We start from the raw sequence: 25,640 nt of genomic DNA, 5'->3' as shown, positions 1-25,640 counted from the left end.
TTATTGAAAAGATCCAACAGCTGATATGATGACATCACTGTCCAAAGTTCACTATTGCACTTCCTACTAGTCAGTTCAGTTTAGACTCACCTCTCTCACAGTGCTTAAAGACCTTTTGGTTAAGTTTGGTTAAGTTTGTATTACATATTTAAATCTCTCTCTCATACCGCTCCAAGTGCATTATCTCATTATTTCTCATTTAGTTATTAATTCCAAATTATAGTAACAAGTGTCAAGCTAGGATCCAAAAAGATATATTTTATTTTATTTTAAAGTAAATGTGTTGTAACTTTTCGTGTACAGTCCAGAATATTCACGAGTAGTGAATTGCTTTCTTTTTATTCATGAAGAAGAGTTTTAATTCAAATCAGTGAAGAATTACATACTACACAACAATAGTCATTTTTCAACATCATCTTTCATCTGTGGTCCTTCGATTTTCATCACTCTGGCCAGAGCCATCGCTTCTCTGCTCATCTTGTTCCTGTTCTACCAAAACTGAATAGATCTTCAGTTTTAGGATCTAAAGCTATTTCTTATAATTTTACCTCTTAATACCATATTTAACAGTAGCTATGAACGCTGCTGATGACGGCGAATATTTTAACGCCTTCCTTCAATCTGAGAGAAGCAATAGTTCATACTTTTGGATCATCCGATCTCAAATATTGTTTCTTGGATCAAACGACCCAACTGCGATCGAATGATCCAAAGTGAAACCGACAGTCTATTTCAGAAGTAAAATTGCATTTCTGGTTTTGATTGTACTTTTGGATCTACCAATCTTTGGATCATACGATCTAAACGTTGGATCAAACGCTTTTGGATCAAACAATCGGCTATTTAACTATTGGATCAACTGATCGGTAATAAAAATTTTGGACCATTCACTCCCTCCTTAAAGTACTTAAAGTAACTTAAAGTACCTAACTACTTAGTTTTTTTTACACAGTGAGATAAAAAAGCAAGCAGTTTATATTCTAAGAAATGCTTGTCACAAACAAAATGAAAAGTGGTTGATTGGTACCTTGATTTAAGGTGTCTTGACTAGAATTGTTCCTCGCTCTTTCATTCCTTAATTCGTTCTCAAGCTGAAGTCGAAGTTTTCGTTCAGTTTGTTCTCGTCTATCACTTGCCAGCTGTAGGGCTTGCAAAGCTCTTTGTAGTTGTGCCACTCTCTCTACATGAACTTGCTTTTTACGACACTAAAAATAATGCATGGGGAAAATTAAAGATCTTAGATTCATAATTTTATATCTAAATTATTTCTTTGTGCTTTGGAGAAATATGGCTTAAGAGAGAAAACACAAATTCTACAATAAACACATACTAAACTCTAAGCAACCTTGGGGTCATATAATCTGAATTTTAAACTTGTAATGCATTTTACTGACAAAATTCCACAGTAAAAATGTAAGTTGTTCCTTTGACACTCTTAGTGCTACAGGATTGATGATGTAGTGCAAGCGTTGCTGAGAACAGTTCTTTGCGTTTTATATAGTACACAACGATGCTAAGGACTTATTGGTTGGAGAATTGGCCTATATTCAGTGTGAAAGCTTCAAATTGTAAATCACCGTTTCATTTCACTCCTTCACTGATGCTAGCGGCCACCAGTTTTTTACATTTTATTCTTTGTTTATGTTTGTAACTATGCAAAGACTAAACAAAAATAATTACGGTACATTTGCAGAAATTAGTTTAAATTAACTATGCGTTTTGTTGTAAATTATTACGTTTTAAGAATTATTTGCATTTGCATGATATAAATATTGTCAATAAGATCAGTGTTAAGGATTATTTCTTATTTCTTACAATGCAAAACAAACGTTTATGGTGGACAAAATAAAAGCTTACAATAAAATGATACAAATAACAAAATCATCATAATTTAATACTAAGGGACCATCATAATTTAATACACTAGACCTTTCCCAAACCTTACAACAATATTTAATCGCACAGCCTTTTTCATTACAAAAGCACCAAATCACTAAGACGGTTAAAATTATAAATAGCGAACACATTTTCTTAGATTAAAAACTGCAGTAGGCGTACATAATTTTGAACACAGCATTTTTTCCAAATCTTTCACTTGTCAAGAAATATTAATTTCTAAACATTTACCTCCTCCTCCAATCTGACAACATTAGATTGTGCGTTTGTTAGAGCTGTGTCTAGTATGTCTATGTGAGTTCTCTGTTCTTGCAAAGTTGCTCTCTGGGCTGCCAACTCTATCTCTTGTCTCTCTTTCACTGCAGCTAGTTCTTTGTCTAATGAATACAATGATAGTGTTACCACATGTTACCATTACAATTCTAACAATTTACAACCCTTACACAGAGCTACAGGAGGTACAACTGGATACAACTGGAGGTAGCACTGGATGAGAGAATTGAGACATAGTGGGTTGGGGTAAAAAACTATAACAAGGGGATGAAAAGGTGATTACGGGATTGTAATAAAGCCAGAAGCCAATGAGCTGGTTGGTTCCTCTAGTTAACAACATAACAACATTTTTCAGTGTGTCGATTTTCTAGGAAAATTGGCCGTGCCAGTGTTACCTCCAGTCATAGACAAATAGAATAAATATAGACTGTCAAAGAAAGGTTCTGCGATGTACCGCTAAGTTTTCGATTCGCTGCCGTCGTCAGTTCTTGGCGTACACTACCAGAAGACGCTGCAGCGGTGTGCGCCGTAACTACATGGCAATCCTAGCGGTTGGCGCCAGAACTTATACTAATCTGCACTTGTACTAAACTTATACTAAGCTGTGTTAGCAAGCGCTAACACAGCTTGCTATTTTAGTTATCGGAAAGAGCATTCTCAGTTAAGGAAAAAAATTATGATTGCTGTAATATTGCCTGACACAAGTATTCAATTTTTCATATTGTGGTCACGAATTGTGGATATTTATAGGCATGCACTGTGGATGCATTTTCATTTCATTTCATTTCATTTCATTTCATTCATGTGATACTCCCTGGTGTGGATTAATGTCCGCACGAGTGAATACTACGACTATCCGCAGTACTATCCTGATAATTAGACCAATTCGTATATACCATGGAAAAATGTGGTTCGGATTCCACTATAAACTGCAGGTCCCTTAGTTGCCATTAGCTGTATGAGCTATTAATTAACAGCTGTGTCTAAGGAATGTAGGCCTTAGTCACTAACAAGACTACAAGATCGCGCCACTCATCCTACACTCATCTCATCATTAAAATATTATTAATCTTAACAAAGCGGCTAGAGAGTTAAATTGCAAAAAGTTGTTACATGAGGCTAGAGGAACAAATAAGCAGTTTAGAAAGAAATTGTTTTCTTAAAAAAAAAACAGTATTATAAAAGAAAAATTGGTAGTTCTGACAATGTTAATAAGGCAACTTGGAAGATTGTGAACTCTGAAGTAGGAGCCAAAACTATTAATAATCATAATATAAACCTAGTAGTAAATAATGATGTATGTTCTGACCCTTCCCTGGTCTGTGGCCAATTCATAAATTATTTTGCAGATGTTGTAAAAGAAACTGAAACTTTCAATAATATAAATACATTCAAAAAAATGTTGATGACACTCTGCATCCTGTACTTCCTTCAGATAAAAGGAGCTTTAAATTTAGCTTTGTTGATGAGAGCGACATTGATAAAATTATTAAAAGTCTAAAAAATTCCTATAGTGCTGGCTACGATGGTATTCCTGTGGTTCTTTTTAAAAAAGCCAAATCAGTCCTACTTAAACCAATAACTCATCTCATTAACTCATCTTTGATATCAGGAATTTTCCCTAACAAACTCAAAATATCAAAATTAAAACCGCTATTCAAAAAAGGAAACAGACAAACAGTATCAAACTATAGACCGATTGCTTTGCTGCCTTCAATTTCAAAAATCTATGAAAAGGTTGTTTATAACAAACTGGTATGCTTCTTTGAAAATAATGGTACATTTGATGACTGCCAACATGGATTCCAAAGTGGCAGATCTGTCATAACAGCTGCCACAGCTTTCATTGAATCCATCGTTGATAGCTTAGAGAGTAAATCTAAAGTGGTAGGGTTGTTCATGGACCTCAGTAAAGCTTTTGATTCAATTTCTCATGAGTTGTTGCTTTCAAAGCTCAGTAGTAGTGGACTAAATAGTACTGCATTGAACTGGTTCAAGTCATATCTTTTTGATAGAAAACAATACATAGAACTGAGTCACTATAATAACAAAAATTATAAAATTTCTTACAATTCTTGTACTCGGGAAGTAAAATATGGGGTGCCCCAAGGATCGATCCTAAGCCCTCTTTTATTCATCTTTTATTTGAAAAATTTTCCTCAACTCAGTGATTTTAGCAAGCTTTGCCTATATGCTGATGATGCAAATTTAAAAATAGCCGCAGGAACCTATGCTGAACTTGAAGCCAAGGCCAATTCTGATATATTATTACTTAACAGTTTTTTTAATTCGAATAATTTGCGTTTGAACACAGATAAAACTAATTTTATGTGTTTCCAAGCAGGAAAAACTAAACCGCAAAATCTGCCAAAAATTGTAGTTAATAACAACATAATTCAAAATAAAGACCACATCAAATTCTTGGGATTAGAAATTGATGAAAATTTGAAGTGGAATCATCATATTGATCAGTTACTTTCTAAAATTTCTTCTGGCCTTTATGCGCTAACAAGATTAAAACCCCTATGTGAAAAGGAAACTTTAAAAATTATATATTTTTCGTACATACATTCAATCATATCATTTGGAGTTTCACTTTATGGTGCAGCAAAAAAGAAAAAATTAAAATCAATTCTAAAAAAGCAAAAGAAAGCTATTAGAATTTTGTGCAATTTAAAACGCAGAACTTCAGTCAAAGAATATTTTAAAACTGAGAATATTATGACTGTTTATGGAATGTATGTCTATGAAACAGTATTATCAGTAAAAGACAGATTTAATGAATTACAACTTATTGGAGACTATCACAATTACTTCACTAGAAATCGAGAAAACCTGGCCACAAGCTCACATACTCTGCAACTTTTTACGAAGACACCTAAATATGCCGGTTCCAAATTTTATAATAAACTTCCTAAAGAAATCAAATTAGAAACTTCCAAAAATAAATTTAAATCAAAATTGAAAAAGTTTCTTATCAACAAGGCTATGTACTCCTTTGAAGAGTTTTAGTTCTGTAAGTTATTAATTGCTCTGTTTCATATCAATTGAAACTTTTGGTTTTAAAATAATATTATCTATAGGCCTATTTTTAATTTTGATATTTTCATGTATAAACTTTCATATTGCACTGCTTGTTTTAATTTATTTGATCTGAAAAGCTATTAATATTGATGGTATGTTGTTATGCCATGCATGATAATGATGAGTATTTTAGTTAGTTAGTTTTATTAAATTACTCTTGACGCCATTCCTGTATCTATATATTGTACTTTAATAAATAAAGTTAGGCCTATATGAAATGAAATGATCTCCATTCATACTTGGCTTAAAATACCTACTATGTATGGTCGCCATTTCATCGAACAGTATTAACAGTATTACTGATTAAATAATCCAAAAATTAAAAACTAATCCTCAAACCTGCAATTTATTAATAACTTCCTAAAAATAGTGATATGGCGATACTAAAATTTATCGAATCTCTGTACAGACACCTGAAAAATAGATTCTTAATACTGATAATTTCAATTTTACCAAATTTTCTGAAGGATTACTACACCAACCCCTGGCTTTATGTACTTTCATATAGTATAATTTTGGAGTAATGGGTTGTTTTCCAAGTGGCCTACAGAAATAATAATGCAGAAATTAAATACAAAATTGCAAGTAGCCAATTTATGTTTTAAACCCTTCTTAACACATTAAAAAATTATCACATTAAAGGTAAATGAAGATATTACAAAAAAATATAAAAAAACGTTCAAGAAGTTTGCCATTTTAAAATTTTTGGTCAAGCCAAACTCGAGGTTATATTGTAATCTACTAACACAGTCGTAGAGACACCATCATAGTTATCTGCGATAACTGAAAAATCCTGAATATCTCACTCAGTTACAGAAACATCACCACTGTCTTCTGTGGTCGTGAAAAAATCCTAAAACTGTTCAGCAGTAACGGAAACATTATAATCGTCTCCCGCGATCACAGTAAAGTTATCATGATCTTCCTTGATCGTAGCTTAATTCAAATAATTTCCCACGGTCATCATCGTCAAGCAGTATTTTTGGACAACATCATCGTTTCCCGAAGTCACGGAAACATCATCGTCGTCCCCACGGTCACGGAAATATCGTTATCTCCCATGGTCACGGAAACGCCATCGTTGTCTCCCGCAGTCACGGAAATGTCATCGCCGTCTCCCGCGGTCACGGAAACGTCGTCATGGTCTCCCGCGGTCACGGAAATGTCATCCTCGTCTCTCGGGGTCTCAGAAACGTCATCGTCTTCACCCACGGTCACGGAAACGTCATCGTCGTCTCACACGGTCACGGGAACGTCATCGTCGTCTCCCGCGGTCACGGGAACGTCATCGTCGTCTCTAACGGTCACGAAAAACCTCATCGTTGTCTCCCGCGGTCATGAAAACGACATCGTCGTCTCCTGCGGTCACCGGAACGTGATCGTCGTCTCCCGCGGTCACGGAAACGTCATCATCGTCTCACGTGGTCACGGAAACGTCATCGTTCCGAATGCGCAATCACGGATACGTCATCGTAGTCTCCCACAGTCACGAAAAACGTCATCTTCGGCATGCGCGATCACGGAAACGTCATCGTCGTCTCCCAAGTCACGAAATCGTCATCGTCGTCTCCCGCGGTCACGGAAATATCATCGTTGTCTCCCGTGATCACGGAAATGTCATCATCGTTTCCCGCGGTCACGGATACGTCATCGTTTTCATGCGCGATAGCGGCAAAAAATTCCCGGTTAAATACAATATTCACGCATAATTCCCAGTTTTCCCGGTCAGTGGACACCCTTTTTTGTTAAGTTACTATCTAAATGTGTACAAGCAAATTTTTGGTAAAATGATATCAATAAATTTCAAATAAGTCTGGTACAAAATTAAGTTTTTTTTTATTTTTGGCAATACTTGGCAATTTTTTACATCTGATGCGCGACCGGAAGATCTAAATATAAAATACACAACAACAATATACAATATTATTTAAATACTAATTCCACAGTGTCTTGAAAATGACACTTACAACCTTGTTTACATACCTTGTTTTGGTCTTACAATAACAACTTTTTCAAAATATTAAACTTGAAAAAAAAATCATTGACTTTTATCAGCCCACCCTACTGTATGGCTTTGTTATCGACTAGGACCAACTGTTCCATCTGTTTCTTAACCAGGACCATTTATGAAAAGCAAAATGATCAAGGAAGACTTGGTCCAGTTTTGAGTCACAAAAACTTTACTGGCTCAGGATCACACCGGTGGTTTTTTAATGTCAGGTGAGCAATAAAATCTGCTCAGCTAGGTTGTACATTACTCACTCTGAGTGACTAACTGTGCTATGAGTGCCTCCCGTTTGCTCATCTCTTTGCGTGAGTGGTCAGGTGAGGATGCTCGAGCAGTAAGCAACTGCGCAGTGAGCATCTCCATCTGCTGCCGCTGTTGCTCGCTAGCCTCTTGCATGCGCTGCAGTTCGCCTTGCAGTCGCTGCCGGGCAGCTCGCTCCAGCCGCTCTCTCCGCTCACATGACGCCACCAAATCTTCGTGAGCTCGGTGGACCTTGCCCACCTCGTGTTCTAACTGCACAGCCAAAAGAAATGTTTAATGATGAAATAATGTAGTTATTGTATGCTGATGCATTGACATAATTAAGTTTTTGGTTTGAATAAAAGAAAAATGTGTGGGCAAAATAGATTTACAAATACAACAACTTACTCTATATATTGTTTGATTTTAAAGGAAAGCCAGCAAGTGTCTGGTTAGGGTTTTTTTTTTTTTTTTTTAAGGGGAAGGAGTTAAGCTAGTTTAACTGAGAAAGTTAAGGTTCAGGGACTAATCAGTAGGTACACAAATTATAGGTCACAAAACAAAAAACTGAGTAACTTTTTATTCAAAACTCCCTTTAAAAAATATCATTATAATGATTTAAAATTAACTTCTTACCTTTTGTGATTTGGCAACCTTTTGGTAACATGACTCCAGTTCTATTTTCAAGCTATTGTTTTCATGTAGTAGTATTTCTAACATATTTTGAACATATTTATTTTCTTTCCTGAAACAACAATTTTAAGATCAGAAATGTATACAAATACTATCAACTACTTTGGTGATAGATTACTGAAAATACCCTATTATTTTTTTTGTAACATTGTCTAAGCTGAAAGTAAGATGAGTGAAATATCACTGATCGTGTCTAAGAGTGTGAGCATCATAAAATAATATAGTATCTTGGTAATAGAGTTAATGAAAAAGCATATTTTTTGCATCGTCATCTAAGCTGATAGAACAAGCGAGTGAAAGAAGGCTGATCGTGTCTTCCTTTTAACAGATTGTGATCTTGATTACAAAGAACACAAGCACTAGTTTTATGCTTAGTTTTGTTCTCATGATTGAAGCTAGATATGATCTTAGAGGGTACATTACCAAACTGCTGTGTTGGACTGAGACTACTTGCTGATTTCTGGATACTACGCCCTTCTATGTTCTCCAAAGCTCGAGCTCTTCCTTCGACGAAGTCGAGTAGATCTTTGAGTGATGATGGACTTACCGAGGCTCCTTGTTTCAATTCCCAAGATTCATGAGTGTCGTGATCCAGACGATTTACAATGAGGTAGACAATGATGTGGTCCCAATGTTCTGTTGGACACCCAAGGGCTTTGAGTAAGCTCAGAGACTCGTTTACTGTAGACAGTAGGTTGTTCTTAAAACTTTTTGCAGATTTTGACACCAATGGCTAAAAACTTGAAGATCGCATCCAAGTGTTTAGTGATTAGAATGCGTTTGTTTTTGTGCCCCGAACTCAAATAAACGCAAAACACCCAACAAGTTTGTTCCAATCAAGCTCATAATTTTCTGTTGATATGGTTAGATTTGAAATTAGTTGTGCAGCTTCTCTTGTTAAACAACCTTTTAGGTAATGCATTTTTGCAACATTTGTTAAATCGGGATTTGAGTTCACTAAGGACATGAAGATATCACTAAAAGATTTCCACGATTCATAGTCCCCAGAGAATTGAATCAAAGGTATTTTAGGAAGGATTGGTTTTGGATTTGTTCCTATTCGATCTGCAGCCTTGCTTTCTTCTTGTAGGCTCTCTAAATGGTTAATCATTGCTGATTTACTCATCATGTAGGCTTCTTGTCCAATACTATAATGATCTTCAATGATGTATATGCTGTCCTTCAGAACTTCTGGTTTTGACTCACATATCATTTCATGTCACGTTTAAATTTCATCCATGTTGATTCCAAAACTTCCAGTCTTGTCTTAACTTCTGGTTTATTCAAAGATGTGGAATCTGCATTTTCATTTTGAAAAGGTTTGAGGTGATTTTGCATTAAGATAATTCGTGATTCTTGTAAATTCAGTTCAGATTCCAGAGATGACATGACGATTTTCCAGGATAAATATGTAAGATAAAAGGTTTGATGATAATTTTCTTGGTGTTAAAATTGATGAATAACAAAAAATGATTGATAACTAGTTATGATCCGGCTCGTAATCGGACCAAATGTAAAAAGATGAAGATATTAAACAGAAAGAAATTGATGATGAACCTTTATTTGGAATGAAAAACAATGAACTGAGATGTACAAATATTGTAAACGAACATAAATGTTAAATAAAATTCTTTTAACACTGACTATTATTTTAAAGTAATGGTGACTCACCTAGTATTGCCCAGAGTGTGTCTGAAGGTGGTGGTATCATTGCTCTCCCCATGAGATCCTAGGTGTGACAGGTCGGGTTGAGACTTGGAGATCGGAAGACGCTTGACCTGTAGCCCCCGAGACCAGGGGTACTGTGGTGGGGGGCGTACCCCCTCATCACTCTCTCCCTCTACCGGCCCCACCTTCACCTCCTTGGCCAAATGCTTCAGAACCTAACAGTGCCACATAACACTTTTGAAGGAAGATACACTCAAATTTACATCATAGATAAATAATAATATTTCAATATCTCTGACTAATTTTAAGCCAAGGAAGTCAAGACTATATCAAAAGTTAGTTAACTTGAACACTTGTTAATTAAAATAATTACAAATGCAAATGTCAACATAGAGTAAACAAATAATTATGGAATTATGGAAAAGAGTATCAAACAACATCTAATCATTCGGGAAATATTTTAAATAACCAACCAACAACGAAGATAAATTTGACAAATGTGGAAGGACAAGACTGACAGCAAACCTGCCAAGTGTAGTAGTGTGTGTGGTGTACTAAGTTTTTGCTTAGTAGACCAATTTCTAACGTCTTTGTGTGGTCTGTGTTTGTGAGATTTTGCAAATAGAAAATGGCAAGGATTACAGCTAGTTTGGTCTACAACCAGTGGTGGATCTAGGATTGAGACAAGGGGGGCTCTGGGTAGTTTCACCTTGTCTCAGCAAGAAGGGGTGGAAGTTCGGGATACCCTTCCCGGGGAAGATTTTTGACTTAACGATCTTTACCCGTAAAACAGTTACAGGCTAGAGCCTAGCGTTCTAGCATATGAAGGTGATTAAAATGGGCAAATAGTCGCTAAAATTCTATCAACTTGATTTTTTTAAAGTTAAAGGTTTTCTCAACCTATTTTACACCAAAGTTCAGCATAATAAATCCCTCTAACAACACCACAAACTGGTAATGCGTGCAGACATATTGTACCTGGGACTGATTCAAGTAGTCGTCTGGTATATCCGTGATCTCTCGAACACTAGGACAGTACGGATGCCTCAGGGACTCTTTGCTGGATGTTACAACTGCCTTGTAAGGCAAATGCGAAGGATCGCTCGACAGCCTGAATCAACACCACAATAACAAGTGATATAAGATTTTTACAAATATTTTAACACTATTGGATGAAGGCCAAATACTAAATAAACCTTTTTATCATGTTATTAACATCCAAATGGACTAGCTGTAGCTGATTTTGTCATGCAACAGACGGTTTCCATGACGATTATTGTATCTAGTGTTAAGAAAATTAATTAATGGACATTTCTTGTGTGAAAATAAAAGCACTTTTCATTCATAAATGAGTCACTAACAGAGTGGGCTAGAATCAAAAGTTTGTCTTTTGGCTTAAGGTGATGTGGCATAAAAGGTATTTAGAGTTTTAAAAGAAATTGTTTGTCTTTAAACTTAAGTTTGAATTTAAAAAAAAAGTGGATTTACCAGACATTCTCGTGGCTAATTGATATCATTATCCTTTGGCTGAATTTAACTACATTCATCACTAGCAAAGCAACAGATTTATCATTGGAATGGGAGGTAACAACCTCACCTGTTACTGTTCCACAACTTATCCTCGCCCTGTCCGTGTATGATCAGAGTGTTGTAATCCTGACTACTACGGTTCTCCTGTCCCTGAGGTTCCTGTCTCGTTGTGTGCTGAATCACATATCTCTCCTCGTGACTCAGGTTCTCGTTGGAAGTCGAAATGTCTGTCTCGCTGCCACTCAGGCTGCCTGAAAAATGGCCTGCAGCCATGTTGTTGACAATGTTACTAAATCCTGTTTGAATAAAATACAAATGCAAATAAAAATGTGTAAGCTCCTCAAGCTGGGAAGAATTTGCATGATTTATCAATAAGATCGGTGTTAACACAAGAGTAAACAGTCAGCTAAGCACTATTTTTCTAAATTCCTATTTAAGCATGACAAAGCCAGTTTGTTCTTTCACGTCAAGGAATCATATTTAACATGTTAGAAGCTTACAACTAAACACTGTAGACAAAAACAGAGCTATCAATAAGAGTTTGCAAATAAATGGATATCATCCCTTGAACCACCAACAGAAACCAAAATTGACAAGCTCCTATTTCAGACCTACTATAGGCATAAAAGGTATATTTTGTGGCCTACAATTATCTTTGATGACATATTTTAGTGTAAAAAATTAGTGTAACTACAAACAGTGTTGACTGAGTTAGAAATTAGTTGCCATCACAGAGTTAAACAGTTGCTAAAAACTAAATCACAGCACAACCCCAGAGTGTCTTTGGCAATAAATCCCAGCCAAATAAAATACAACAAAGATTTTACAGCTTTAAAAGTTTGGCGAGTAGACAAAAAGTCAAATTTTCCGCTTGCAAACTGACCCAAATCAACCTTCAAAATAATGATAACTGTATTTAAGAAACTGTTCCAAATCTGCTTGAAATAGACTCAAAGTCCTCACCTTGGGTTCGTTGAGTGCTAGGTGAATAAGACAAATATCCACGGGGTTTCTGTAAAGAACTCATCTTGATTTTTTTAAGTTAAATTTATAATTGACCTGAAACAGAATACAATCTTTTAAAACATATAAAAATGATTAGGCTTAGGCCTAATTGATTTTTATGAGCAAAAATTAGTTATATACCTTACAAAGAGGATTATTCAATTAATTAGGCCCACATAAATTATTAAGAAACAAAATCAGTTTGAATTGTACATATATAGTACTAACAGACTATATATGTAATGAATTTAATAACCATAAAATACATATATTTAACAAATTTGCTATTATAGGTACTGTAAACTTTTACAAGATGGAAAATTAACAATAGCCTAAAAGATATTAAAATTGAGACCAATAACAATGCTAATCAATAAGTTATTTGATGATGAAAACATGTTATTTAAGTTCCCATCATATTTACATTCCCCACCACAAATATTTGATTTAAAATTTTTAAACTCTAGAATCCTTTCCCGTTTCAATCTGGGGGTGTTATTTTCAAGCAGAAACACATCAAATTAATTGTAAGTCGAGGGTTAGTTTTGGTAATTAGCACACATATTATATAGGCTACTGTATTCAGATTAAATAATTAATCTGAAAGTAAATAAACATGGTAGGGTACGTAGTAAAATTAAATAGCTTATTTGTTATAATATATTGTTATTGTTATTCAAGATTGTTTTTTTTTTTATTTTTTTTTTACTATTTAATATAGATAATTACAAGTCAAATGAATCTAAATTTACAGATATTACTAAAAATTTTGATTCTTTCAACAAATATGTTGGATGCCTGCTCCATCTTCAAATTCTCGAGCAGATCTCCATTTTTGTTAGATCTTCTCAGGCACATACTTGTTGCCCTTAAAATTGAGCAAGTCAGTCTCGTTCTGATCCAATTAACTACCAGCCTGTAAGGCTTAACCCATTTTTCTGACAATCTCTCAGCTAGTGCTCTTATTAGTGTTTGAAAATCTTTGCCTAGGATTCCGCAGACTGATGTTATCAAAGGAGTGAAAGAGGCATTCCGGCTCTCACAGGCTGAAATATACTTTCTTTTCTTTTCTTCTTCTGCGTTTTGTATGACATTGTCATGAGGTTTGGAAGCATATGAGGGAGCATCGGTGTCTACGACACGGATATCAAATAATGCTTCCCTCTGTATCTCCCATACCCCTCTACATGCCAAGTCAGCTTTAATTGCAGGCCATTTGCATTTCTATTCTCTGCTATAAGGGGTTCTTTGATACAATTCCCCCATGCCTGTTCCATAATGTTTCCTAAAGCATCTCTAATTTAATTGTGTCGTTTGATAATTAGGCCACCTACAGGACATGTAAGGGCATGGTCTGTATTAAATTCTTTCCCACAGCCATCACATTTGGTTGGTAAATGGATCGGTGTCCGACCATATCTCAGTGCCAGGGAATCCCTAAATTCTTAGGGTGACATGTCTAAATTTAATTTCTTCAATGGTACACAGGATAACCAGCTGCCATGTTTTGATTTAGGGTCAGCATTTCTTAGAATTACATTTTGCCTTTGTAGTGAAAAATATTTAAAATTTTCATTTAATAATTTGTTTTCTTCAGTTTTCTTTTGTCCTCTATTGAACTTTAATGCTTTTTTTAAAGCATCTTCATGCTCACTGAACTCAAAAGAGGTTTTTAATGCAAGAGATTGTAAGAGAACTTCACACCCTCTTTTTGACGTTTCATATATGTGTTTTGATTGTACTATTGGATCAGCCATCCCTATTCCTCCACTTTTTACTGTTAGATGAAGTAATTCATGATCTTCTTTACATAGGCCTTCTTGTAATCCAAACAGATTGGGGAAAAGTGATGTTCTAATAGTGTGCTGGATTGGACTGAACATTTCTGCTTCAACTTTTACTACTCTCTGGAAAAAAGTCCATTCTGCTTGTAATGATTTTGTAGCAACAGTATAGGCTGATTGAGGGTGTTTTTCAGCAATCTCAGCAATATTTTCAACACGCTGGGTCCAAGCATTGATCTTTTCTGTTGCAAACTTTTTCTTTTCTTCCTCGCAGCCAATAAAGCCTCCTAAAAACTTGCTGCCATAAACAACCTCGTTCCCTCCGATTAGTTGTTTCATAACTTTTTGGGGAATTTCAAAATCATGGTTCCAAATTAGTTTGGTTTTTTTTGCTTGAGGGTAGTATCCATATTTTGGACCAATTTCTTTAAGTTTTTGCCACCATTGTATCACATTATTAAGGGATCCTTGACAAGATGAATCATCTGCATATCAGGTCTGGAAAACATCTGGCATTCTTTTTAATTCCTGAATTAGTGGAAGAGTTGCTAATCCATACAAAATCATTGATAAAGGGTCACCTTGGGTGACACCTTCTTTGCTGAACAGTCTTTTACTAGTTCCAGGGATTATCAAGTCTGCGTTGCATTGATAAGTCATCAAGTGGAAAGTGAAGAGGAGTTTAGGCCTAGGCCTAGCTTGATCGATCAAATGGAGGAAGTCAAAAAGGAAAATTCAAAGTCCATCAAGTGGAAAGTGAAGAGGAGTTTAGGCCTAGGCCTAGCTTGTTAGATCAAATGGAGGAAGTATCATTGTATAATATTGGTGTTCGTAATGTAAATCCTGGCTTCCAGGTAAGACTAGATATAGAAAATGTGTCTGTTGATATGGTGTAGATACTGGTTCAGCTCTGACCATTTGTCCTCAAGAGTTGTATAAGCATTTTTTGCACATTTGAGTTTGAGTCCAGTGGACATAAAATTGCTTACAAATACATACTCAGGTAATGAAGTGAAGGTTATGGGGGAAGCCCAAGTAAATGTTGTATGTAATGGTCAGTCATACTGTTTGCCGCTCCTGGTAGTGAAAATTAATCGACAAAATCAACCGATGCTACTAGGACGCAACTGGTTTAAGTATGATCAATTAGATTGGAAATCAATATTTTCATGCAATTATTCTGGTCTACCCGTGGATAAACTTAATGACCAGATGGTCACAGGTAATTCTCGTAAGAGGAACAAACCTAACCTAACATGTATTGTTGGTCAATATGTTGTGGAACAGTTGAAACAAAAATATACATTTAACGGTGGTCCAGGTGAAATAAAAGATGTGAAAGCTCGCATTGTGTTAAAGGAAGGGGCCATACCTAAATTTTGTAAATATAGGCCAGTGCCGTATGCGCTGCGGAAGGCAGTGGAAGATGAACTTGACCGTATGGATGCGGATGGAATAGCATTGGGTACATCTAACTAGTGCTGATTGGGCTACGCCTTTAGTTGTAATTCAAAAGAGCATGGGAATGCGTCTTTGTGGTGACTTTGAAGTGACTCTTAATCAAGTTATTCAAACCAAACATTACCCGTTACCACAACCCGAAGATATTTTCGCTTCTTAGGCGGGTTGTAAATAGTTTTCTGTCTTTGTCTTAGATCTTGAAGCTGCGTACCTTCAGTTGTCAGTCGCTGAGGAATCTCAATAACTTCTAACTTTGGCTACCTTTGTCGTCTGCTTCTGCTCTATTCCAGGCTGCAATGGATAAGATCATTGGATGATAGGAGGGGACTGTCGCCTACTTGGGCGATGTGTTATCTGGAGGGGCAACTAAAGCGGAGGCTCTGTCAAGGTTGGAAAGGGTACTACAAAGATTAGGGCCTACACGAGATGGAGTAAAGGTAAATGAAAATAAATGTAGATTTTTACAATCTAGTGTTCAATATCTGGGATATTGTTTGATTGACGAAGGTATTACTCCTCAGGAAGGAATTTTAGAAGCTATTCGGGATGCCCCGGAACCTACAAATAAAGAAGAGCTAAGGGCCTACGTGTGATTGGTAAATTACTACGGTAAGTTTATCTGTAATTTGTCTGATAAAATCAGCTGCTTGATAACCCTCTTCGGAAGCAAACATGGAGTTTCAGGCGTTGCTGCCGCACAACTTCAGAGATGGGCCCTTATACTTTCACCTGTGTGCAAGTATTCAACTGCTCTGAATTGGTGAGTAATGCGACCATTACCTCTAAGGATATTTCTAGGCTAACTGACAAGGATCAGGTGTTGTCTAAAGTCCGAAATTTTATCTGGCGTGGCTGGCCAGACGTTAAGGATGTTGAGTTGAGTTAGGCCTACTAGACTTTTATAGAAGGAGGGAAGAATTATCCGTGGATAATAATTGTGTGATTTTGGGTGCTAGGGTGGTCGTCCCTGAAAAACTTTGTAATGCGGTGATCCGGCTGCTGCATTATGAACAGCAACTGGGAATCAACCATATGAAAATGCTTGCTAGGAGCTAACTTATGTTTGGTGGCCTGGTTTTTAGACAAATGTATCGAGGATGCAGTTTCAACTTGTCATGTGTTTCAATGCACCAAAACATCTTTCCCTTTGAGTTTCTTTTCAGAGTTTAGTCAGGAAAACGTTTCGTAGGTCTTATAATTCTGCCTCTTGATGATTGTTTTATTGCAGCTTCTTGATTGGGAGTAGTTGATCGTGAAAAAGGAAGGTTTACTTTTATCTTGAGTTATTCTAGATGGTGTAGTAGTTGTTCTTTCAGCAGTATTTGATAGGGAAGAGTTGTTTTGAGTAACAGTAGTAAATGGCAGAGGATCTGACGTTGTATCTTTGATGGATAAAGGAATAGGATTGTTCGGTTTGGTTGTATTACCTTTGTAAGGCAAAAGGTGGTGTCGATTCCTTCTCAACGTAGTGTTTCCTGTCTTAACCCAGTATGACCTTGGCTCTTGTCCTAAGCTGATAATAATACCCTCTCTTTTTAGGTCTTGGATCCATACTTTTTTACCTACAGGCAGCGATGGAAGTTCTTTTGTAGCGTAGCGCCTATCGTAGTTTCTCTTGTAAGATGCTTTGTAAGTATCTTCTTTTTCCTTTAGTTGAGAGAGATCGGGTTTGATTTCAAGTTTTTTAGGTAAAACAGGCAGGTTATCTCGCAGTGATCTGTTGTATATTAGCTGAGCAGGACTGTATCCACTTGTGGATAGAGGTGTATTGCGGTAGGTTAGGAGGGCTAAATATGGGTCGTCTTTGTTTTTCTTTAGTACACTCTTCGCTATTTTGACTGCAGCTTCAGCTGCACCGTTACTTTGGTGGTAGCTTGGACTGCTCGTCACAAGTTTAAAGTTATAGCTTTGAGCAAACTTTTTGAATTCAGAGTTTTCAAGACCAGTGTATCTGGTAGCAAACTGTGTACCACAATCAGATCGTAGCTCAATTGGTAAACCGTGACGGCAGAATACAGATTTTCATTTTTCGATTATTTCAGCAGTTGACAGGTTCTTTAATGTAGCTATTTCAAAATAACGTGAAAAACAGTCAGTGATTACTACGAACCTGGGGTAGCTCCGCTTTCAACCGACGCTAGAGCAAAGTTGAAGGTGTACGCTGAGGTGCATTGCTGAGCGTTCCCGATCGGGTACAGATGCAACTACGGGGGCCGAACACAGTACCCTATCGGGAACGGCCGCACTCAACGTGATAAGCCTAAGTTAGAGTGTGTTTGTTTACTGAAGGCCAAACTGTAAATTAGTTTCCTCTCAAAGGCTTTATCTCAACCCTCCAAGTGTCCATAGTGATGGTATTAATGTCGGCCTACTTATTGCGCAATCGCAGGTTTTTATTAAAATGTATCTTAGAAACTTAAAAACACTCTACCTACTGTTTTATACCTATCTTTTTTTTGGGAAAATTATGGGCTTCAATTAAATGCATAAACATTACAAACAAATTTTCTAAAATTTTTGTGGGGTTAACATTTCTCAACAATTATAAAATAAATGAAAAAATTTAAGTTTGCGCTCAATAAATTTTTATAATTTATAGGCCTAGGTCTACAAATATTTTAAAATAAGCCACTTTGTTCTAAATTTTATGAGGATTAGAAAAATATAAGTAGGCCTAATAATACTTAAGGAAGTAGGTTTGCAAATAAATAAGTTAAGTTATGGGTGAAAAACAGATTTCGTACATTTAGCGTCAGCTAAGAATGCATAGCCTAACCATAGCTAGGAATCTGGCAGATAATTTACATCAATATCACTACCTACTTCTTCAGGATCATCAACCAGCCCTTCAAAATCACTTAAATCTTCTTATAACTTAATGCACCACCTATATCACTACTTTTTATTTTTAACACTAAAACAGTGATAAACGTAATACAACACATCAGTCATCGGTGCGAGGTTAATCAAGTTGTTTACAAATACGCACGTCATCTGTCTGCTACAATATTTTCAGAACTAAAATTAAAAGCGTCTTGAAACAGACATTAGGAGAAAGCTTAGAATCTGCCAAAAACAACGATACCAATCTCGATCCAGTTCAATCTGATTCAGTCAGTCCCAGAGCCTTCGCCTTAAACGATGTTTGTGTGTCGCAAAAGCGACGCATTTAACACCACGGCGGGTGTGTTGTGCGTCGATTGGGCGACGCTTAACACTCGGAGGGTTAAGTTTAACATTGGGTACACTTCCATACGTATCTGTTTTGGCACAAACAATTATGACACAAACTGTTAGTACCCTAAACATTGTTTGTATAGGCTATCATCCTTTGTCTATGAATCCCAACTTGGTTCATATGCAAGTTAGGTCTAGGTAAGTCCACATACTAGGGCCTAGGCCTGCACCTAAATGGAGTTAGCCTAGTTTAAGATACAGTAGGCCTAAGTTTAGACCTCCTATCACAGATAATAAAAATCTGTGCTCCTATTCATTGGTAAGAAAAGATTTGATCCTAAGTTAGGCCTACTACAAGGATAATCCATGCAAAATTAAAACAGTAAAATCTATGTTAAAATAATTATCATGTAACAAAATTAACAAGTCAGACGATCTCGGATAAATGCATAGGCTATAAAATTACTCACTATTTTAGGTAGAGCTGGTCATAGCTTTCCACATTCAAGTCACTTCACAATCTTGTCGTTGCAAATAGATTCGTTACAATGGTTCGTTCGAAAAATGTGAAACACAATAACTTAAATTGTTTACAAAGTAAAAAAATTAGTACAGCACACTCGAGGTATTTAAATACAAAATTTAAATTTCCTTTCCCTTTCTAAATTGCACTCATTTACATTCATTCTTCAATCTTCATTCTTCATTCATTGCATTCGCACTCACGCTCCACGCATTCTTCTTTTCATTTCTCTCTCCCTCTCCCCCTCCCGTCAAAAGCCCAAGTCAAGTCCCACCCAAGTCCCACTTCCCACTCCCAGTTCCATCTCCCATCAGCCCCATCTTCCACTCCACTTTCCACTTCCACTTCAATCTTATCTTGCATTCCATTCCAGTGACGTGAAGCTGGCGAGCTGGCCCGCCCATTCTAGCACACTTTTTTTTAATGTATACAAAAAAGTGTTTCTCTTTATAACGGCCATTAAAAAAAGTGTGCTCTTCTAATCATTATTATATAATCAATTGTATTTGGGCGGGCCAGAATCATGGCATAAACCATACCAAAAAACTGTGCTGAAAGTGTGCTCACGCAAGAATAAAATAAAAAAAGTGTGCCGCCCCCGTTACTAAACAAATAAGCCCTAACTGGGTAAGGGTAATAAAATGACCCAGCCCACCCATTTCAGCTACAGATCTATGAACCATGTCAAAAAACTGTGATGAAAGTGTGCTCACAGGAATCATTGATAAAAAAGTGTGCCACCCCCGTTACTAAACAAATAACCCCTAACTGGTAAGGGTAATAAAATGGCCCAACCCGCCCATTTCAGCTAAAGATCTATAAACCATGCCAAAAAACTGTGCTGAAAGTGTGCTCACAGGAATCATTAATTTAAAAAAGTGTGCCGCCCAGTTACTAAACAAATATAACCCCTAATTGTTAAGGGTAATGAAATGATCTAGCCCGCCCAGTTCAGCTACAGATCTATGAACCATGCCAAAAAAAAACTGTGCTAAAAGTGTGCTCACAGGAACCATTAATAACAAAAGGGTGCCCGCTACCAATCGTATGGCCTATAATTTAGCTACACATTGTCTGAGTCTGGATCGTCAATCTGCTCGCCACCCCATCCAGCAGCCTGTAAACTATTTAATTGCTTCAGATTGGACAATGTTAACACACTGAGCTAAAAGAATATAAAACATTGTCTCACTGATGAGCGAATTGGCCACTTTGCTTTCTCAAATCAGTGAGAGAACATGTACATTGTTAGGTAACTGTAGGAAAAAATATTTTTTAGATTAGTAAACCTTCATTCGATTTGTTTCATAATCAGCACGTTTGGTTAGGTTATGACAGTTTAATTTAATAATTGAAAACAATAAGATTAATTTTATAACTTTCTTAATTTTAGCGAATTTCCCATATAGGGAATAAGCTATTACCGTAGTACTCATGGTAAGACCTGGACGCGGGACCGATTTTTTTTTTCGTTTTGAGGTCCCCAGAGGCCAAAAACACCATCCGTTCAAATTCATATATATATATATATTTATATATTTATATATATATATATATATATATATATATATATATATATATGTGTGTCCGTCAGCACGATAACTCGAGCAAAAATTATCCGATTTTGATGAAAATTGGTACAAACGTGTAAAAGTATGTTTATTCGAACGAGTTCGCGATCCAGCATGATCGGACCATGGGAACGGGGGTTTACGGGGGGTTTTATGGGGTAAAAATAGGTTTTTCCCATTTTTGACCCAAAAAACATAAAATTTAGCAATTTCTTTCCAAACCATTTTGTAGAGCTTAAAAAAACAAATAATTTAGTATATTGAAGCGTTATTATGCGCCTAATGGTTACGGAGAAAATTCCAAAAAATTGTAAATTTAAAATTCCCATGTTATTCTTATGCAGAATAAGTAAACTGTTGTAGTTTGCTTGTTTGTGAACATATTTTGATCAAATTTGGAAAAGTTTTTATTTCTTACTAACTATCTACACATTTTACAAAAAAAATCAGTTTTACCCTCCCTGATGCAGCAAACCTAAGTACTTGTTAAACTAATCCTATACTCTAATACGAGCAATGTTTGCTTGTATGTATGCTTGCTTGCAGAAAGATCTCGAAAACGGCTCCGACGATTTTCTTCAAATCTTGTAAATAGTTTATTTTTGGCCTAAAAACGAGTTTCATGCAGTTAGAAATGCCAACAAAAATCTAATTACGTAGAAAAACGAAACTGAAAGTCACATTTTTTTAACATTAGTCTTATGGGTTGCTAAGTAACCATGTTGGTGGAATTAAATAACAAGGAAAAAGTAAACAAAAGACTTAAAGTTGAAGCATGTGTTCATTATAAGGCAACTACCCACAGTATACTAGCAAATTACAAATACAGTACAAAAGGGAAATCATCACTTGTTACTATATTGAGCAAAGATTATACTGAAGATTGCTCGATACATTGTAGGCCTAGTAAAGGCAAGCAGTACGAAATGCGGGATCTGTTTATGACGATTAGATTAAGGTTATCTGCAATCCTAAAATGCTATAGGAAGGGAAGGGAACAGGTCTGCGACGTAGGAAGTGGTGAAGGAAGTAGTAAAGGAAAGTTGTCCGAAGTGTTGGATCTGTTTATGACAATTTAGATTAAGGTACTTGCAATCATAAAATGCTATGGGAAGGGAGGGAAACAGGTCCGTGACGTAGGAAGTGATGAAGGAAAGTAGTAAAGGCGAGCAGTCCAGAGTGTGGGAACTGTTTATGACGATTAGATTAGGGAATCTGCAAACCTAAAATGCTATGGGAAGGGATGGAAACAGGTCCGCGACGTAGGACGTGGTGAAGGAAGTAGTCAAGGCGAGCTGTCTGGAGTGTGGGAACTGTTTATGATGATTGGATTAAGGTATTTGCAATCATAACATGCTATGGGAAAGGAAGGAAACAGGCCCGTGACGTAGGAAGTGATGATGGAAGTAGTAAAGGCAAGCTGTCCGGAGTGTGGGAACTGTTTTTTACGATAACATTAGGGTATCTGCAATCCTAAAATTCTACGGGAAGGGAAGGAAACAGGTCTGCGACGTAGAAAGTGGTGAAGGAAGTAGTCAAGGCGAGTAGTCCGGAGTGTGGGAACCGTTTGTGACGATTAGATAAGGGTATTGACAATCCTAAAATGCTATGGGGAGGGAGGGAAACAGGTCCGTGACGTAGGAAGTGGTAAAGGAAGTAGTCAAGGCGAGCTGTCTGGAATGTGGGAACTGTTTATGACAATTAGATTAAGGTACTTGCAATCATAAAATGCTATGGGAAGGGAGGGAAACAGGTCCGTGACGTAGGAAGTGATGAAGGAAGTAGTAAGAGCAGTGCAGAGTGTGGGAACTGTCTGTGACAATTACATTAATGTATCTGCAATCCTATAACATGCAATGGGAAGAGAGAAAAACAGGTCCACGACGTAGGGAGTGTGCTGAAGGAATAAGTAAAGGTGAGCAGTGTGGAGTTTTGGGAATGGATTTATGTATCTGCAATACTGTGACTGTTTTCAGAGTAAACTAACGATTTTCCCCGAGCAAAGCTCGGTCCCCAGGTACTTCTATTTAAATCAAGAATAATGTTATATTTTTAAGTAGACATTTCAGTGTAAATCCAATCAGTCAAATGGAAATTCGCTTAGTCTGCAGGTTTGCTGCGGTGGGGGTATTTTTATAATTTAGTGAAGTAAAAACTACGCGCTGTGCTGTGCTCTCTACTACAACGCTGTTCACGCAGGAATTTTGAACTAAACTATGATGTCATCGTTGCCTTGATACCTCCCGTTAAAGTCAGAAAATAAAAGACCATATAGACAAAAAAAGTCTCTATGTTCAGACCCACCCCCCATCAGACCCCTTGTGTTCTGCCGTGGTAAGCAAAAAGGCCGTATCAACATAAATGACGAATCTGAGAAAATGGATGTTTTGTCAAAGCCAGTCAGAGTCATGTTTTTTCGATTTCTAATTTAACCGGTTGACCGAATTCAATAATTTTTTTTTTCAAACCACTTCTTTTTCAATGTAGGAGACTATGAATATATTTTTATTAATGTATAATGATACATTCATATTTTTTAATCCAGTTACTCTTTTTACTGTTAACGTTTTTTAGGCCAAAAAGCCGTATCTCAACTTACCTTTTTTTGGCTTAGGAAAATGTCTTTTAAGAAACAAAATTTTCCCATGCCAAAAGGAGGTAGGTTTGTGATACGCCTTTTTAGCCTAGTAAACATTAACAGTAAAAAGGGGTCAATCACCAATAATAGGTACTTAGAATTAAACTATATACATGAAACTTGGAAAGAAGGTATATCCACATGTATTCTACAGGTATGTTAAATTTGGTAACGATTAAAAAATATTTATCTATTTCATTAACTAAAAACCGGCCAAAATAGCTCATTTCATTTTGTTGACCCGGGTCAATCACCAATAAAAGGTACTTAGAATTAAACTATATACATGAAACTTGGAAAATTTGGTAACGATTAAAAAATATTTATCAGTTATACCAGTATATAGTTTAATTCTAAGTACCTTTTATTGCTGATTGACCCGGGTCAACAAAATGAAATAAGCTTTTTACGGCAGTTTTTTGTTATTAAAATAGGTAAATATTTTTTAATCGTTACCAAATTTAACATACGTGTAGAATACATGTGGATATACCTTCTTTCCAAGTTTCATGTATATAGTTTAATTCTAAGTACCTTTTATTGCTGATTGACCCGGGTCAACAAAATGAAATAAGCATTTTACGGCAGTTTTCTGTTAATAAAATAGGTAACTATTTTTTTTAACTACAGGTATGTTAAATTTGGTAACGATTAAAAAATATTTATCTATTTCATTAACTAAAAACCGGCCAAAATAGCTCATTTCATTTTGTTGACCCGGGTCAATCACCAATAAAAGGTACTTAGAATTAAACTATATACATGAAACTTGGAAAATTTGGTAACGATTAAAAAATATTTATCAGTTATACCAGTATATAGTTTAATTCTAAGTACCTTTTATTGCTGATTGACCCGGGTCAACAAAATGAAATAAGCTTTTTACGGCAGTTTTTTGTTATTAAAATAGGTAAATATTTTTTAATCGTTACCAAATTTAACATACGTGTAGAATACATGTGGATATACCTTCTTTCCAAGTTTCATGTATATAGTTTAATTCTAAGTACCTTTTATTGCTGATTGACCCGGGTCAACAAAATGAAATAAACATTTTACGGCAGTTTTCTGTTAATAAAATAGGTAACTATTTTTTAATCGTTACCAAATGTTACATACGTGTAGAATACATGTAGATATCCCTTCTTTCCAAGTTTCATGTATATAGTTTAATCCTAAGTACCTTTTATTGCTAATTGACCCGGGTCAACAAAATGAAATTAGCTTTTTATGGCAGTTTTTTGTTAATAAAATAGGTAAATATATTTTAATTGTTACTAAATTTAACATACGTGTAGAATACATGTGGATATACCTTCGTTCCAAGTTTCATGTATATAGTTTAATTCTAAGTACTTTTTTTAGGCGATTGACCCGGGTCAACAAAATAAAATGAGCTATTTTGGCCGGTTTTTAGTTAATAAAATAGATTAATATTTTTTTTATCGTTACCAAATTTTACATACGAGTAGAATACATGTGGATATACCTTCGTTCCAAGTTTCATGTAAATTTCTACATTCAAAGTGGTTTTTTTCTAAATATATTGAATTTGTTGACCCGGGTCAACAAAATAGGGAGTCCTACTGAAAACAGCCTATTGTGATACTTTCCCTCCAAGTTGTTTTTTTGTAAAATTCGTTTACCACCTAACAACAAGATATTCATGTAATGCATAGAGTATGTAAAACAGAAATTATAGGAAGGTCTTCAAAATTTAATGTTTTGCTTTCCTATGCATTTTAATGGTAAAATTTTGAACCGTAAGTGGATTTGGGTGAGACTATACTAAGCCAAAAAACAGTAAGGCAGAAATACTATTCCAGAAAGCCGTAACTGTTTTTTGCTTACTGTTTTCTGGCCAAGTAAACCAAAGTTACGGTGTTTTGACTTAGTATTTGCACATTTGTTGGTAGATACGGTAAATAACTAGTTTGATATCTCAAAAACGGCTTGAGATACGGTGTTTTCGCCTACATTTTTGGATTCCTCGACCTTCAAAACATATAGATTTGCACTTACCTCAAAATGTGATATTTTTGTAGTTACTGCCTTTTAGCTTACGAGGGCAGTGTTGTTGTTGGTTGTT

At 36.0% G+C, this 25,640-nt stretch overlaps 1 protein-coding gene across 1 annotated transcript in view; it reads right to left on the bottom strand.

Moving 5' to 3' along the window:
* The window catches only part of LOC128988665 (uncharacterized), a 47,716-nt gene extending 28,155 nt beyond the window's left edge, over positions 1 to 19,561 (bottom strand). Inside the window, exons 1-9 of the mRNA XM_054410168.1 lie at positions 19,290 to 19,561; positions 12,356 to 12,451; positions 11,460 to 11,655; positions 10,841 to 10,973; positions 9,866 to 10,077; positions 8,138 to 8,246; positions 7,516 to 7,774; positions 2,128 to 2,273; positions 1,028 to 1,205 (exon numbers count right to left, since the gene is read on the bottom strand). Of these exons, the coding sequence (XP_054266143.1) occupies positions 1,028 to 1,205; positions 2,128 to 2,273; positions 7,516 to 7,774; positions 8,138 to 8,246; positions 9,866 to 10,077; positions 10,841 to 10,973; positions 11,460 to 11,655; positions 12,356 to 12,419 (1,297 nt within the window). The 5' untranslated portion in view covers positions 12,420 to 12,451; positions 19,290 to 19,561. The remainder of the gene's footprint in view (positions 1 to 1,027; positions 1,206 to 2,127; positions 2,274 to 7,515; positions 7,775 to 8,137; positions 8,247 to 9,865; positions 10,078 to 10,840; positions 10,974 to 11,459; positions 11,656 to 12,355; positions 12,452 to 19,289) is intronic.
* Positions 19,562 to 25,640: the final 6,079 nt, after the last annotated feature.

This window comes from Macrosteles quadrilineatus, unplaced genomic scaffold, assembly GCF_028750875.1.
Source record: "Macrosteles quadrilineatus isolate MER2022 unplaced genomic scaffold, UCM_ALF_1.0 Scaffold_3__2_contigs__length_128488019, whole genome shotgun sequence".
NCBI lineage: Eukaryota > Metazoa > Arthropoda > Insecta > Hemiptera > Cicadellidae > Macrosteles > Macrosteles quadrilineatus.
Note: the sequence above shows the minus strand (reverse complement) of the source record. Positions and strands in the feature narration are given on the sequence as shown.